Source organism: Orcinus orca, chromosome 6 (assembly GCF_937001465.1).
Source record: "Orcinus orca chromosome 6, mOrcOrc1.1, whole genome shotgun sequence".
In the NCBI taxonomy this organism is placed as follows: Eukaryota; Metazoa; Chordata; class Mammalia; order Artiodactyla; family Delphinidae; genus Orcinus; species Orcinus orca.
In genome coordinates, this window is record NC_064564.1 from 109,598,961 (window position 1) to 109,614,496 (window position 15,536).

At 41.5% G+C, this 15,536-nt stretch overlaps 1 protein-coding gene across 5 annotated transcripts in view; it reads right to left on the minus strand.

Annotated features, from left to right (window-relative positions):
* The window catches only part of DENND1A (DENN domain containing 1A), a 541,841-nt gene extending 526,833 nt beyond the window's left edge, over nucleotides 1-15,008 (minus strand). For 2 of the 5 annotated variants that reach the window (XM_033427223.2, XM_049711433.1), the window contains exon 1: nucleotides 14,744-14,860. In XM_033427223.2, the coding sequence (XP_033283114.2) occupies nucleotides 14,744-14,760 (17 nt within the window). In that variant the 5' untranslated portion in view covers nucleotides 14,761-14,860. Of the gene's footprint in view, nucleotides 1-14,743 lie in introns of all 5 variants that reach the window. The other 3 variants (XM_012532876.3, XM_033427225.2, XM_033427228.2) reach the window with 3 other exon arrangements.
* Between the last annotated feature and the right edge of the window lie 528 nt (nucleotides 15,009-15,536).

The window sequence follows — 15,536 nt, forward strand, 5'->3', positions numbered from 1 at the left end:
AAAACATTACTAAATAACCAAGAGATCACTGAAGAAATCAAAGAGGAAATCAAAAAATACCTGGAGACAAATGACCATGAACACACGACGATCCAAAACCTATGGGATGCAGCAAAAGCAGTTCTAAGAGGGAAGTTTATAGCTACACAAGCCTACCTCAAGAAACAAGAAAAATCTCAAATAAACAATCTAAACTTACACCTAAGTGAACTAGAGAAAGAAGAATAAACAAAACCCAAAGTTAGCAGAAGGAAAGAAATCATAAAGATCAGAGCAGAAATAAATGAAATACAAACAAAGAAAACAATAGCAAAGATCAATAAAACTAAAAGCTGGTTCTTGGAGAAGATAAACAAAATTGATAAACCATTAGCCAGCCTCATCAAGAAAAAGAGGGAGAGGACTCAAATCAATAAAATTCGAAATGAAAAAGGAGAAGTTACAACAGATATCGCAGAAATACAAAGCATCCTAAGAGACTACTACAAGCAACTGTATGCCAATAAAATGGACAACCTGGAAGAAATGGACAAATTCTTAGAAAAGTGTAACCTTCCAAGACTGAACCAGGAAGAAATAAAAAATATGAACAGACCAATCACAAGCAATGAAATTGAAACTGTGATTAAAAATCTTACAAAAAACAAAAGTCCAGGACCAGATGGCTTCACAGGTGAACTCTATCAAACATTTAGAGAAGAGCTAACACCCATCCTTCTCAAACTGTTGCAAAAAATTGCAGAGGAAGGAACACTCCCAAACTCATTCTATGAGGTCACCATCACCCTGATACCAAAACCAGACAAAGACACTACAAAAAAAGAAAATTACAGACCAATATCACTGATGAATATAGATGCAAAAATCCTCAACAAAATACTAGCAAACAGAATCCAACAATACATTCAAAGGATCAAAGACCATGATCAAGTGGGATTTATCCCAGAGATGCAAGGCTTCTTCAATATACATAAATCAATCAATGGGATAAACCATATTAACAAATTGAAGACTAAAAACCATATGACCGTCTTAACAGATGCAGAAAAAGCTTTTGACAAAATTCAACACCCATTTATGATAAAAACTCTGCAGAAAGTGGGCATAGAGGGAACCTACCTCAACATAATAAAGGCCATATATGACAAACCCACAGCAAACGTCATTCTCAATGGTGAAAAACTGAAAGCATTTCCTCTAAGATCAGGAACAAGACAAGGATGTCCGCTCTCACCACTAGTATTCAACATAGTTTTGCAAGTCCTAGCCATGGCAATCAGAGAAGAAAAACAAATAAAAGGAATACAAATTGGAAAAGAAGAAGTAAAACTGTCACTGTTTGCAGATGACATGATACTATACATAGAGAATCTTAAACATGCCACCAGAAAACTACTAATCAATGAATGTCGTAAAGTTGCAGGATACAAAATTAATGCACAGAAATCTCTTGCATTCCTCTACACTAATGATGAAAAATCTGAAAGAGAAATTAAGGAAACACTCCCATTTACCATTGCAACAAAAAGAATAAAATATGTTAGGAATAAACCTACCGAGGGAGACAAAAGACCTGTATGTAGAAAACTACAAGTTACTGATGAATGAAATTAAAGATGATACCAACAGATGGAGAGATATACCATGTTCTTAGCTTGGAAGAATCAATATTGTGAAAATGACTATACTACCCAAAGCAATTTACAGATTCAATGCAATCCCTATCAAATTACCAATGGCATTTTTTTACGGAACTAGAACAAAAAATCTTAAAACTTGTATGGAGACACAAAAGCCCCCGAATAACCAAACCAGTCTTGAGGGAAAAAAACAGAGCTGGAGTAATCAGACTCCCTGACTTCAGACTATACTACAAAGCTACAGTAATCAAGACAATATGGTACTGGCACAGAAACAGCAATATAGATCAATGGAACAAGATAGAAAGCCCAGAGATAAACTGACGCACCTATGGTCAACTAATCTACGACAAAGGAGGCAAGGATATAAAATGGAGAAAATACAGCCTCTTCAATAAGTGATGCTGGGAAAACTGGACAGCTACATGTAAAAGAATGAAATTAGAATACTCCCTAACACCATACATAAAAATAAACTCAAAATGGATTAGAGACCTAAATGTAAGACCGGACACTATACAACTCAGAGGAAAACATATGAAGAACACTCTTTGACATAAATCACAGCAAGATCTTTTTTGATCCACCTCTTAGAGTAATGGAAATAAAGACAAAAATAAACAAATGGGACCTAATGAAACTTCAAAGCTTTTGCACAGCAAAGGAAACCATAAACAAGACGAAAAGACAACCCTCACAATGGGAGAAAATATTTGCAAACAAATCAACGGACAAAGGATTAATCTCCAAAATATATAAACAGCTCATGCAGCTCAATACTATTAAAAAAAAAACCCAATCAAAAAATGGGCAGAAGGCCTAAACAAACATTTCTCCAAAGAAGACATACAGATGGCCAAGAAGCACATGAAAAGCTGCTCAACATTACTAATTATTAGAGAATGCAGATCAAAACTACAGTGAGGTATCACTTCACACCAGGTAGAATGGGCATCATCAGAAAATCTACAAACAACAAATACTGGAGAGGGTGTGGAGAAATTGCATTGTTGGTGGGAATGTAAATTGATACAGCCACTATGGAGAACAGTATGGAGGTTCCTTAAAAAAACTAAAATCAGAATTACCGTATGACCCAGCAATCCCACTACTGGGCATATATCCAGAGAAAACCATAATTCAAAAAGACACATGCACCCCAATGTTCATTGCAGCACTATTTACAATAGCCAGGTCATGGAAGCAACATAAATGTCCATCGACAGACGAATGGATAAAGATGTGGTACATATATACAATGGAATATTACTCAGCCATAGAAAGGAACGAAATTGGGTTATTTGTAGAGAAGTGGATGGATCTAGAGACTGTCATATAGTGAAGTAAGTCAGAAAGAGGAAAACAAATATCGTATATTAGCGCATATATGTGGAACCTAGAAAAATGGTACAGGTGAACCAGTTTGCAGGGCAGAAATAGAGACACAGATATAGAGAACAAGCGTATGGACACCAAGGTGGGAAAGTGGCGGGGAGGTGGTAGTGGTGTTGTGATGAATTGGGCAATTGGGATTGACATGTATACACTAATATGTATAAAATGGATAACTAATAAGAACCTGCTGTATAAGAAAATAAATAAAATAAAATTCAAAATAAAACAGTGGAAGAGGAAAGAGAGAGGTATTATAAAGGTACTCATCATCTTTCGTTTCAGGGTATCAACAAATACTGTCTAAAGTTAATTAAATTAAGAGTCAGAGATGTATCTAAGGGTTATAGGTTAACCACCAGAAGAACTGAAAATAAAATCAGTTAGTAGAGGCTGTTCCTGAAGGAGTGTGGGGTAGGGTAGAGAATTACTGCTCTTCATCATGAGCTCTTACAACTATTTGATTTGTTAACACGTGCATTTATAGCTTTGACTAAAATAATTTTTAACGTTTGACAAACACATTCTGTTGGTGAAGCTGTAAGGCAACAAGGCACTATCATATATGGGTATATGAACTGGCTCAACCTGTGTGGAGGAGAAACTGACACTTTTCACTATAGTAAAATTTTACTTTACTATTTTACAATTTTACTAAAGTGAAATTACATATAAATTTACTCTATGACCCAGCAATCCCACTTCTAAAAATCTATCCCAATGGTATAATGGTATAAATACAAAAAAGGCACATACACAAGACTTCATTATAGCATCATATAACACTGGAAGCAACCTAAATGACCATCAGCATGAGACTGGTTGAATAACCCATGGACCATCCATCCAATGGAGTACTATGCTGTCGCTACAGAGAATAAGGATGACCTATATGTACTACTACAAGTGATCTCTTTAGAGGGTATAAAATGAGAAAAGTAGGGCTTCCCTGGTGGCGCAGTGGTTGAGAGTCCGCCTGCCGATGCAGGGGACACGGGTTCGTGCCCCAGTCCGGGAAGATCCCACATGCCGCGGAGCGGCTGGGCCCGTGAGCCATGGCCACTGAGCCTGCGCGTCCGGAGCCTGTGCTCCGCAACGGGAGAGGCCACAATAGTGAGAGGCCCGCATACCACAAAAAAAAAAAAAAAAAAATGAGAAAAGTAAAGGAGAAAAGTGCACACAGAATGCTATCATTTCTCTGAAGGGTTGGTGAGGGGAAGTGTGAATATACTTACGTGTTTACTTTTTTCTAATGAAATTAAAAATGAAAAAAAATTTTTTAAACTAGTTACCTACAGAGGAGGGAAGAAACAGGGTGGTGTGGGAAGGATAGAAGTTAGACTTTTCTGAATATACCTTTTTTGTAGATTTGGCTTTGAAACCATAGAAGTTTTTTATATAATTATAAAACAAAATTATTTTTAAAAAGCAATCCCAAAAGATTGAAAGAGAAAAAAAAATAACACTATGAATTGAGTTGGTGACACAACCACAGAGAAACTATTTCTAGTTTTAAAACAGTAACTACTATATATTCCTAATGTGATATACTCTAAGGACAAACAGAATCGCCAAATTGAAAAAAAAACCCAAAAACCTCTTTTCAGTACATATTATTGGTGGTAATGTTGGTATTGCTGTTGAGTTTCTGGATATTGTGGGATAAAGCAAAAAGAGTACTTCTGTTGGTGTCACTGGAAATCAGGACTTTCGGCATGAGTGATAAGAGATTCAGATGTAAGAATAATGAGGTTAAATTAAAATGCTATGGTCTTGAATTGTAAATACCAATGTGAACATGTGATGTAGTTACCTTAAACACACAGACACACACACACACTCTTCCTAGTTCTGACCCCTGGAGAAGCCTAGAAATAATGCTACTAGGTTATTTCTAGTAGCAAATAATAATATTTGCTACTAGAAATAACCTAGTAGCAAATAATAATATTTGCTACTAGAAATAACCTAGTAGCAAATAATAATATTTGCTACTAGAAATAACCTAGTAGCAAATAATAATATTTGCTACTAGAAATAACCTAGTAGCAAATAATAATATTTGCTACTAGAAATAACCTAGTAGCAAATAATAATATTTGCTACTAGAAATAACCTAGTAGCAAAAAAAAAAAAAAAAAGTTCTAAAACCCAGACTCTAATCTCTAACACCATTTCCCACCAAAAGGAAGCAAGACTCCTTAGAGGAACAGCAGAAAACAGGTCTGGAGCAGGAAACATGCAAGATGAGTCTGCAACATCTCATCATACCAAAAGGCAAGGGAGCTACTAAAAACTACTGAGATTCTGTCAAAAGGACTCTAGAAATTAACTTAAAGAAGCTTCCACTAGACAAAGATAGGGCAAATTAACATCAATGAGGATAACTACAGTAGAGTGAAATATAGCAAACAGGTTTAAATCTATGCGTTTCACGTGACAGAAAAAAAAGAATCAGTCACCTTGGGAAAATGCTAGGAAACTAACTCAGTCTGAAAAATGAATAAAGTGAATCAAATATTTATTCTGCCTTTCCTATATGAACTGCACCTTAGGGTAAACAAACAGTTGATATGAAGAAGTTTTTCTTTATAGAAGTATTCTAGCTAATGTCAAGAAGAAATGATGGAAATAAAATATCACCATTTTATAGCCCCTAATAAATTAATGGATCAAAAAGAGATAGCCAGACATACTTTACTTCAAAATAATCTAGGACTAGGAGGCAGAGGAGTGTTATGGTCAGTTATCTATAAATGGAACTAAGAAAGCCATAAATTAGTAAGTGCTGAAACTGAGTGATGGGCATTTGGGGGCTCATTATACTATTCTCTCTACTATTATAATGTTTACATTTTTCCAAAATAAAAAAATTTAAATAATTTTAACACTCAGAAAAAAAGGAATGAAGTTATATTAAAAAGACAAGAAGTGAACACTGATACCAGCTAAACAGATAAATATAAATGGGGTAAATCTTTTCTAAAACTGAATAAAATTTTTAGTTATTGGTGAAAGAGGAGGCATAAAATATTCTTAAATGCTATTATCATTTTAATTATTTACATGCTCATCTTATTTCTCTTAACAGATTTTAAGCTTCTTTTCTCCCAACCAGTAAGAGAAATAGTGCTTTGCACATACCAGGATCACAAACCTTCCAATAAATTCAGTAAAATATACAACACATCATCCTAACATACAGAGAAAAAGCAAATACTTTGTCTTTTTAAAAAAAAAAAAACAACAACTATAAAAAGGAACACTTGCTTTCTTTTGACTTTTTTTTTTAACCCTAGGTTCTTCAGACAAGAGTGTCCCATCCACTCCAAACAATATTAATGACAGCTGCCATTTACTAATCGGTCATTTTTCTGCTGAGGGCTAGACATAAGGTTGCTTTTAATCCTCACAACAACACTAGAGGTGAATTTATTAGCTTCCTTTTATAAATTAAAAAACTGAGGCTCAGAAACTTAGAACTCAGATGGGGATCGTGCGTGTTTGTGGGGACTCAAACCCTAGCGTCTCGGAGGCCCACATCCCCCTCGCTCCTCTCAGGTCCTGGAGTACAAGAACTGTTTGCTTGAAGTCAAACAGCCTCTTTCTCTAGATTGGTTTCCTTCCTCCTATTTATTCATAGTCTAGGCGAGATCAATGCAACATCCCTGAAACCTTTCCTGTGGCTAAAGTGAGTTCAGAAGTTTATTTTTTCTCTTCCTAAATCTAACACGGACAAATTTCCCCTCGGCAACTTGGCCCAGCCCACTTGAAATCTTACTCATCTAACCAAGCACACACATTCACTACGGCGCCCTTAAAGATTTCTTCCTTTCTCACCACAGACTAAAATGCCTTCTCCCAATTATAACTTTTCACTTTTCCTCAGAAAAGCAAACACATTATATAACCAGTCCTCACCTTCCACACACTCATTTATAATATAACTTTGCTAACCTTGGCAAGTCATCTTTGATTCTCCTCTCACCTCTTACATGTAATTTGTCACCAGGTCTTGTCAATTCTCCCTAAAATCTCTCTCAAGGTCGTCCTTTTTCTTTTGAAAACTAAAACCTCACTTTGGGCCTTGGTCTTCTGCAGTATAAACACTTCCATAAACCAGTGGTCTCCAACTTTTAGCACACATTCCTCCCTATCAGGAGAAAAATTGGAGCGTACATCTGATATATGTATTTTTATTTATAAATTATAAGAATGTCTTACTACACTCATCTATAGTATATTATTAGAAAACACAAAAACAAATTTTGAAGATTGATATAGAAACAAATATAGGTTCTAATATATTTTTTTCACACCCCCATGGATCATGCTGCACAACCCAGAGATACCACTATCCTAAACTACTGCTGCCCGAGTAATCTTCCTAAAAACCCAAGTCTCATCATACTACATTCCCAACTCAATCCTTCAATGCCATGAGATCCCCGTAGCACAAACCTGCTCTTTCAACTTCAACACCTATAATCTTTTCCCACATATTCTGTATTTCAGCTATACCTGTCATCTCCCTAATCTCTTTTACACACACAGTTCCTTTCCTCTGGAATGTCCTCATGGCTGACATACATAACAGTATCTCTAAGAGAAAAATACATTTTGTTTGTTTGTTTTGGTTTGGTTTTGGCTGCGCGTGCTGCATGTGGTGTCTTAGTTCCCCAAGCAGGGATCCATCGAAACTGTGCCCCCTGCATTAGAAGCGTGGAGTCTTAACCACTGGACCGCCAAGGAAATCCCAAAAATACATTCTAACTGCCATAACCAAATTACAAATAAACTTTTGGGATGTAACCTACCTTTTCTATAAGAACTCATATATTTTGAACATATATTTTGTTACTTCCTTTATTTGGCTCCTTTTCAAGTCCATACTTAGAAATACTTAGAAAGAATGGGTATGGATTTCAATTAAAGTAGAGGAGACCAACTTTGCTTTGTTTCCTTTGGTTTACTTCCTTGTTTATCTTTCCATTTTAGAACAAAATCCTTTTAAGCAAAAAGGATGTTTCAAATCCAGAGATTAGTTCCCCCTAGGGCCAGGTAAAAGGCTGAACCTTTGCAACTCACAAGAATTCCAGCCTGGAACTTACACACAGATTTAACAGTGTGAATAAAAACATGTTTTCCTACAGCAATACTCCAGGTTTTTATCTTCCCTGTTTCAACCTTCCTATCTGCTGTGCAAACCCCTCCAAGTTGACTGCAATGACTCAAATTAGAATGATGGAGTTGCAGCAAAACATTTTCCAGAAAAGTCATGAAAATTCAAGGGACTGCTTCTGGGTACTAATAATGGGGAGCTCAGTCTCCAGCAAGACTTCCGTTCCACCACCCCAAGTCTTTGTACCCTCTTCTATGGAGACTGGGAGGGGAGCACCGTGGTGGAAAGAGGAAAAAGAGGCAGGGGACGGCCCTGGAGAGGAAGTCACATTTCAACTCCCTAGTCTTATCCCACAGAAGGAAGATATGTCAGCTGTGCTACACAACAGGCCTCAAGAAGAAGCCAGCCTGTGGTGCATTTTGGTAATGGAATCTTTTAATGGGCTATCCAGAAAAAGCCTGGAGCAGAGCAATCTTAAAAAGCCAAGGCTGCTTCTCTGTATCAGAAAACAATGATGGGCTTATCCCCATTTCCAAGTCATAAAACTTCCGCTGTTCTTCCCCCAGAAATCCCTCCTCCCTTCTCCAAATCTCACTTTTCTTTCAGTTCCAGTTTCACCCTCTTCTGAGAGCCTATCTCTGTCTACTCTGATCTTTCGTTTTCTATACAACTCATGTGGACCAAATCATAACCACAATGAGATATCACTTTACACAAAGTGGTGCAATTGCTTTGGAAAACAGTTTAACAGTTCCTTAAAAAGGGTTACCATATGATCTAGCAATTCCACTCCTAGGTATATACCCAAGAGAAATGAAAACATATGTCCAAACAAAATGTTCACATCAACATTATTCCTAACAGTGAAAAAGTGGAAACAACCCAAATACCTAACAACTGATGAAATGGATGAATAAAATGTGGTTTAACCATACAATGAAATATTATTGAATGATAAAAAGTAATGAAATGCTCATATATGCTATATCATTAATAAACTTGGGAACCATTACGTTTAGGGAAAGACAAAGGATTATATTTTATATGATTCCCTTTATATGAAATGCCCAGAATTGACAAATCTATAGCAACAATAAGTAGGTTAGTGCTTGCCTAGGGCTGAGAGGGTTTGGGGGGAATGGAGAGTGACCACTAATGGGTATGGGGTTTCTTTCTGGAGTGATAAAAATGTTCTGGATTTGGATAGTGGTATTTGGAGTATACTGAAAACCATTTAATTATATACTGTAAAAGAATAAGTGTTATACTACGGTTTATTTAGTAAAGTTGTTTGCAGATTACCACAGCCTATAAGGCCCTGCTCAGGGCCCCAGTCTCTCTCTGACCTCACCCCAGCCTCCCAGCCATCAGTCACTACCCAAACCCACTATCAGTTCCTGGAATCCTTCTAGGGTTTTCTTGCCTCGAGGCTTCAGGTAAGCCCCACCCTGCCTGGAATGAAGTCTTGTGAGTTTCTTTACATGGCTAATGACTTCTCATCCTTTAAGTCTCAGCTCAAATGTCATCTCCACGGTAAGCCCTCCCTCACTACTTTTATCTAAAATAGGGCAGCCACTCCCACCATCCTCTCTCAGCAACTTGTGTTTATAGCACATCCACGTAGCTTTACGTGAACTGATTTTTTTTCACGTGAACTGATTTTTTTAATCTGTCAGGTCCACCAGATTGTAAACTCCATGAAAGTAGGAATAAATATTATTCCCATTAACTCCCAATGTCTAACAATTCCTGGCATTTTAATGTCTATTAGGTGGTAATTAACATTTTTATTTCCCTAATGTGTCCTGTCTTCACACATACTGTACCCTCTATTGAGACTACTACCACTACTGCCACCACTGTCACTACCATGATCACCACAGCCATCACCATGGCTTCTACTCCCTCTGCCACCATTGTTACCCCTTTCACACCCTTACTCATCTCTCCTGTCTCAACTGAAACATCATCTTGATGAAGCATTCTTTCTTTGGAAGCCCTCCTTAGGAGACAGTCTCTCCTTCACTTATTCACCTATTCATCACGGGCTCCATCTCCATTATAGCAATGATCTTACTGTCCGACACTCAGGTTTCCTGGTGGGGAGGGGACTTGGAGGGAGTTGGTTTTGCTTTACACTGCTGTCTCACTACTACTTTGGAGAGCCTTAAAGCAAGATCTTTTCATTTTTGTGTCCCTAGTACTTAGCATACTACCGGGCACATAACATAGTACTGAAGACAGGTATACAGGATAATGCAGAATAAACACTACCACAAAGCCCAATCAGCTGCCCTGTCCTGTCTGTATGCCTTCATATCTTTGAGTACGCTTCTTTCCAAGTCCATAAATGTCGGGTTTCTTCAAACTCACTTAGAATACTTCTTTCAATTACTTACAATCCACTTCCTGCCCTTGGTGCCTGGAAACAATTTCTAGGATGTCACCACAAGCAATATTAAACTGCCACAGTTTCCTGCTGTGTGTCTACATTATCAGTTAAATTGCTTCATATTAACCACATTCCAGTCCACTGGGATCACTCAAACACTAAATAAGATTTAAACATACCTGTTGAAGACTGGCAGTTACCATTGCTCCTTTTATCTCTCTAGACAAATAAATGTCTGCTCGGGTTTAAGGTTTAGAGCTTTCCAGAGTGCTACCTGCATACTGGTGACCTTTTCTTTCCTTTGTCAAGTAGATGTTTGGTCTGAGGCAAGACAAGTTTCCTTTATTAAAATGAACATGAACTAAACACTCTTCAGAAAAAAATAAGGAACTGCTGCCTAGACCAGGGCAATCTGGCTTAAAAACTTAACACTTAAACACTCTTCCTCCTCAAGAGTTCAAATAGCAAACTGTTATTTTTTAGCTCTATGTACATTCAACCCAGAGCCTTTAGTTAGGAACTTAATTCAGATCCTAACATATTTCTTAAAAGCATTCCATAAACTCTTCCTAAACAGCATTATGTGTCAGGTACTGGGTTTGACACAGGGAACTCAAAAAACAAATAAGGCAGTCCCTGCTCTCAAGAAGTTTATGTCGGGCTTAGTATAGGAGACACACAAGGAACTGGATTTAGTGCTATGACAGTGATAAACACAGGGAGCCACAGAAACAGACGAAGGACACCTGGCCTAGGTGGGGGGAGAGGGTCCACAGACGAAGGACACCTGGCCTAGGTGGGGGGGGCGAGGGTCCACAGATGAAGGACACCTGGCCTAGGTGGGGGGAGAGGGTCCACAGATGAAGGACACCTGGCCTAGGTGGGGGGAGAGGGTGCACATATGAAGGACACCTGGCCTAGGTGGGGCGGGGGGGGGTGGTGGTCCACAGATGAAGGACACCTGGCCTAGGTGGGGGGAGGGTCCACAGATGAAGGACACCTGGCCTAGGTGGGGGGAGAGGGTCCACAGATGAAGGACACCTGGCCTAGGTGGGGGGAGAGGGTGCACATATGAAGGACACCTGGCCTATGCTGGGGTGGGGGGGTCCACAGATGAAGGACACCTGGCCTAGGCTGGGGACGAGGGGGCACGGATGAAGGACACCTGGCCTAGGTGGGGGAAGAGGGGGCACGGATGAAGGACACTGGCCTAGGTTGGGGATAAGGGGGCATGGATGAAGGACACCTGGCCTAGGCTGAAGAGGGGTGGGGGCAGGGCACTGTCATCAGGGTAGGATTCCTCAGGATGGCATCTGATCTAAGGCCTATAAACCCCCATTCTCTCATTTGAAAAATGTAGCCAACAGTAGCTACATCACAGGACAGTTGTGAGGATTTGATAAAATGGTGCACATAAAGCACTATCACCATGCCTAACACAGAGACTGTGTTCAACCAGCCTTAGCTTAAAAGGAAAGTCTGAACAAGCACTGAACCTCAACACCTGTGCCTAGCAACTCACCTGCTTTACTACTGATCACATAACAGACCAGCTTCACAATTACGCAGAGTACTGTTTTTAATCAATTTTTATGCTTTAATGAGAGAATGTTGAGTCCTGCTCTGCATGTTCAGTCTAATTCCTGGATCATCAAAACCTTTTTCTCCATTACCTGAAACTCACAGTTCTCTGACATTTCTGGTATAAAATATAACAGTTTTCTTAGTCTTTTGATAGAGAAGGTGTAAAAGAAACTAACAATTACCGACTTTTTAATATGGGCCCAGCAGTCATGTTGATACTGTGTTTATTGCGCATAAGGACCCTGCAACATATAGTCTTCCCCATTTTACCCTCAGAGCAACTGAGGCAGAAAGAGGTATTTGTACAAAGTCTGTACAAAGTTTCCGAGTCAGCAGACAAAAGAACCGGAATAGGAATCCAAATCTGATTCCACATTGCTAGCGTGACTGGACCACACAATATCAGAGATGAGGAGAGAAAGCACAGGCGGCCAGAGCGCTCTCCTGCTCAGAGGGGCACCCCATGCTCTCCTCCCCCACCCCCAAGACTGTCCTACAAAATAGAGCCTGCACACTTAGACTACACCTCAGCCGGGTGAGCACCTTGAGCTCAGTCTGTTCTTTCCTATCAGGATGGAACAGACGGTCAGTAGTAATCAAAGCCCTGTTTCCCCCCAAAATTAAGGGAGCGCCTAAGAAGATGGTTTCCTCACCACCTGTCCATCCTCATTCCTACCTGCAGGCAGAAGCTACATAGTCAACAGTCACCATAAATCACAACTACTTCTCATAATTTCTCTCTTCATACTCTTTCAGCCTCACCACAAGCTAACATAATTCCCATGTCTAAGTTTTTATCACCGAGCAGTCTAGTTTCAAGATCAAAAGGGCTATCCCTTATGCTAATTTGCTTAACAGAATTTCATGCATTAGTATAAGTTCTCTCGCCCAAGCGCTGAGATAAATAGATGGGCTCCACAAAACACTCTTAAGGTATGTATTTGCCAACCTGCAACGTTCAAGAGCAAGACAGAGACCTGATGCCTAGTCATCTTAACTTCCACTTGTTGGATTTTCATGCTGATTCTGACACTGACTTGCCCCACATCTGGCAAGTTTCTGAACTTCTCTGTAACATGAAAGGTAAGCATCCTCACAAGTATACTCTGCAACTCTATGGTGGCTTCTGTGAAGTGTTTCTAAGTGCTATTGAAATCCCAAGTTTACAACTCTTACTTGGAAGCAGGAGCTGAACTTGGAGTGCCTCTTTAATCCCAATGCTTCACACACTACGTCTTTTTACCTCCCAAGCTTCTTAAGCTCTTATTTGGAGCATGCTTCTTTTTCCCCTCATTTCCACAAAAATCAAGAATTAACAGTGTACTCATCCAACTCTTCCATTTTCATTATCATAAGCAAACTTTTCTAGTCTCCCGGCTGCTGCAGCCTGTTAAAATACATTCTGTGAATGGAGGCCTAAGCCGGTCAGGGGTCTACAAGGCTGGGCAAAGGAAACACTGCATGGACATTGACGGGACAAGAGATGCAATGCTTGAATAATTATTAGATTTCACTCATAAGGCCCTTCCCCTCTCAAACTTCCCTAGCACAATTCTCAAAATGCTGAAGTAAACACATGTCTCAGACTTTCTTGTAAGCGGGTTTAAAGTATCCTATGAAAGCTGTTTTAAGGAAAAGCCTGTGCTGCTAACAGGGTTTGTAAGTGCCGTTAAACAATTCTATTACTCATAGAGAAAAAGTGAACATTTGTTAGTGATTAGAGATAAGGCATCTCATGTTCTGGAACTGAGGAAGGGAGAGGCCAAAAGAGGACCTGGCTGGGAGGGGAGATAGAGTTCAAACCAACACACCCAAATGGGACTGCATAAAAGTTGCACTTTCCAAAGTCAACTTCTAGGTCTAGAAAGAGGGCAACAATGTTTCAATGGGTTCCCAAGTCAGATGTATCAACATTTTCCGGGGAAAACTAACCCCTCACCAGGGACTCCAGATGAATGAATGAGTGAGGGAATTTGCCAGATTGAATTACAAAACCTTTCCAACGATTATCAAGATCAGGTGCTCGGTTACAGCACAGAGGTATCTTCCCTCACAGCTTTTGGCCCTCGCTGTGGGGAGACTTGCATAGATAGAAGGGGGAAACAGGAGCAGAGAGAAAAGGGCCTTCCTCCCCGGGCCATCCAGACCTTCAGTCCTTGAGTGGCCCCTCCCTCTGAAAATCTCACGCGACTTTTATGGGGGCCCGCAGGCCTTAAGCAGCCAGGACCTGCCCGACTCTCAGGGGCGCCCCAAACACCCATTTGGGGAGTTGCTTCTAGAGATTTCTCGCCCTCCCCCCAACAGTTGTGTGACCGTTTTCAGAGGCTCTCTGTAACCCCGGGGAGGGGTCCACCTTGTAATCTCAGCTGTTCCCGCCCTCAGGTGAAGAGGGGACAACTGACCACCAGCGCCCTTCCACCCCGCCCCCGCACCTCCCTGGATCGTCATGGCAACCGTCCCCCTCCCCGCGTGACGCCGGCACGCGGGGAGCCCCTTGGGCCCCGGCAACAAGTCCCCCGCGCGGCCCGAGGCCTGCAGCCCTTGCCCTGCAGCCCTTGCCCGGCCTCGCCGCCCCTCGCCCGGCCCGGCTCCGCCCGGCCCGGCCGCACTCACTTGATCCTGGAGCCCATGGTCCCCGGGCCTCCTCATGGGCCCGCGGGCCCCGCTCGGCGCTGCGCTGCCCGCCCGCCCGCGGCCGACCGGCCTCCCTCCGGCGCTCTCCCCGCCCCTTCCTCCCTTCCCTCAGGCTGGGGCCCGCCCGCTCGAGGCTCGCTCCCACGCCGCCGCCGCCGCCGCCGCCGCCTCCCGGGGTTAATACACTCGCTTCAGCCCGGCGAACGCCATGGTCGCCGGCGCGCGTGCCCGGCGCGCGCCGCCCCCTCCGCCTCTCACACCGCCGCCCCCTCCCGCCCGCACCGCCGCCTCCCGTGGGGGCTGCCGGGAAGTGTAGTCCGCTAGCGGGAGGCAGTGCCGCGTGAGGGCGGTGGACTCGTGGAGCTCGGTGCGTGGTGCTTTCCGGGCGCAGGCCCCTAAAGACCTCCCCTCCCACTGTTCTCCTATAGAAACCAACACCTTACAACCCCTCTGAAAAGATCTTCATCCCACAGAGATCCCCAAGCCCACCTGAAGAAACCTTTACCCATTCCTCTCCTGTGGAGTTCTCCCAGCCAGTGGCTCTGGCTTAGAGATAATCTGTCTCCCATTCAGGCCTCCAGGAAGAGACAACTTTTTCCTTTGAAAATCCCATACCTTGCAGTAAGTTCCTTAAGGGAGCCATAGCCCCTCTTCTCTGTCACACCAGCCACTTCCCCAACATGGTTCTTGATGGAGACCCCCTTAGACCTTAAACCTCTTAGACCTTTAAGGAGACCTCACATCCCCACAGGAAAGCCACCTGACGGCTTCA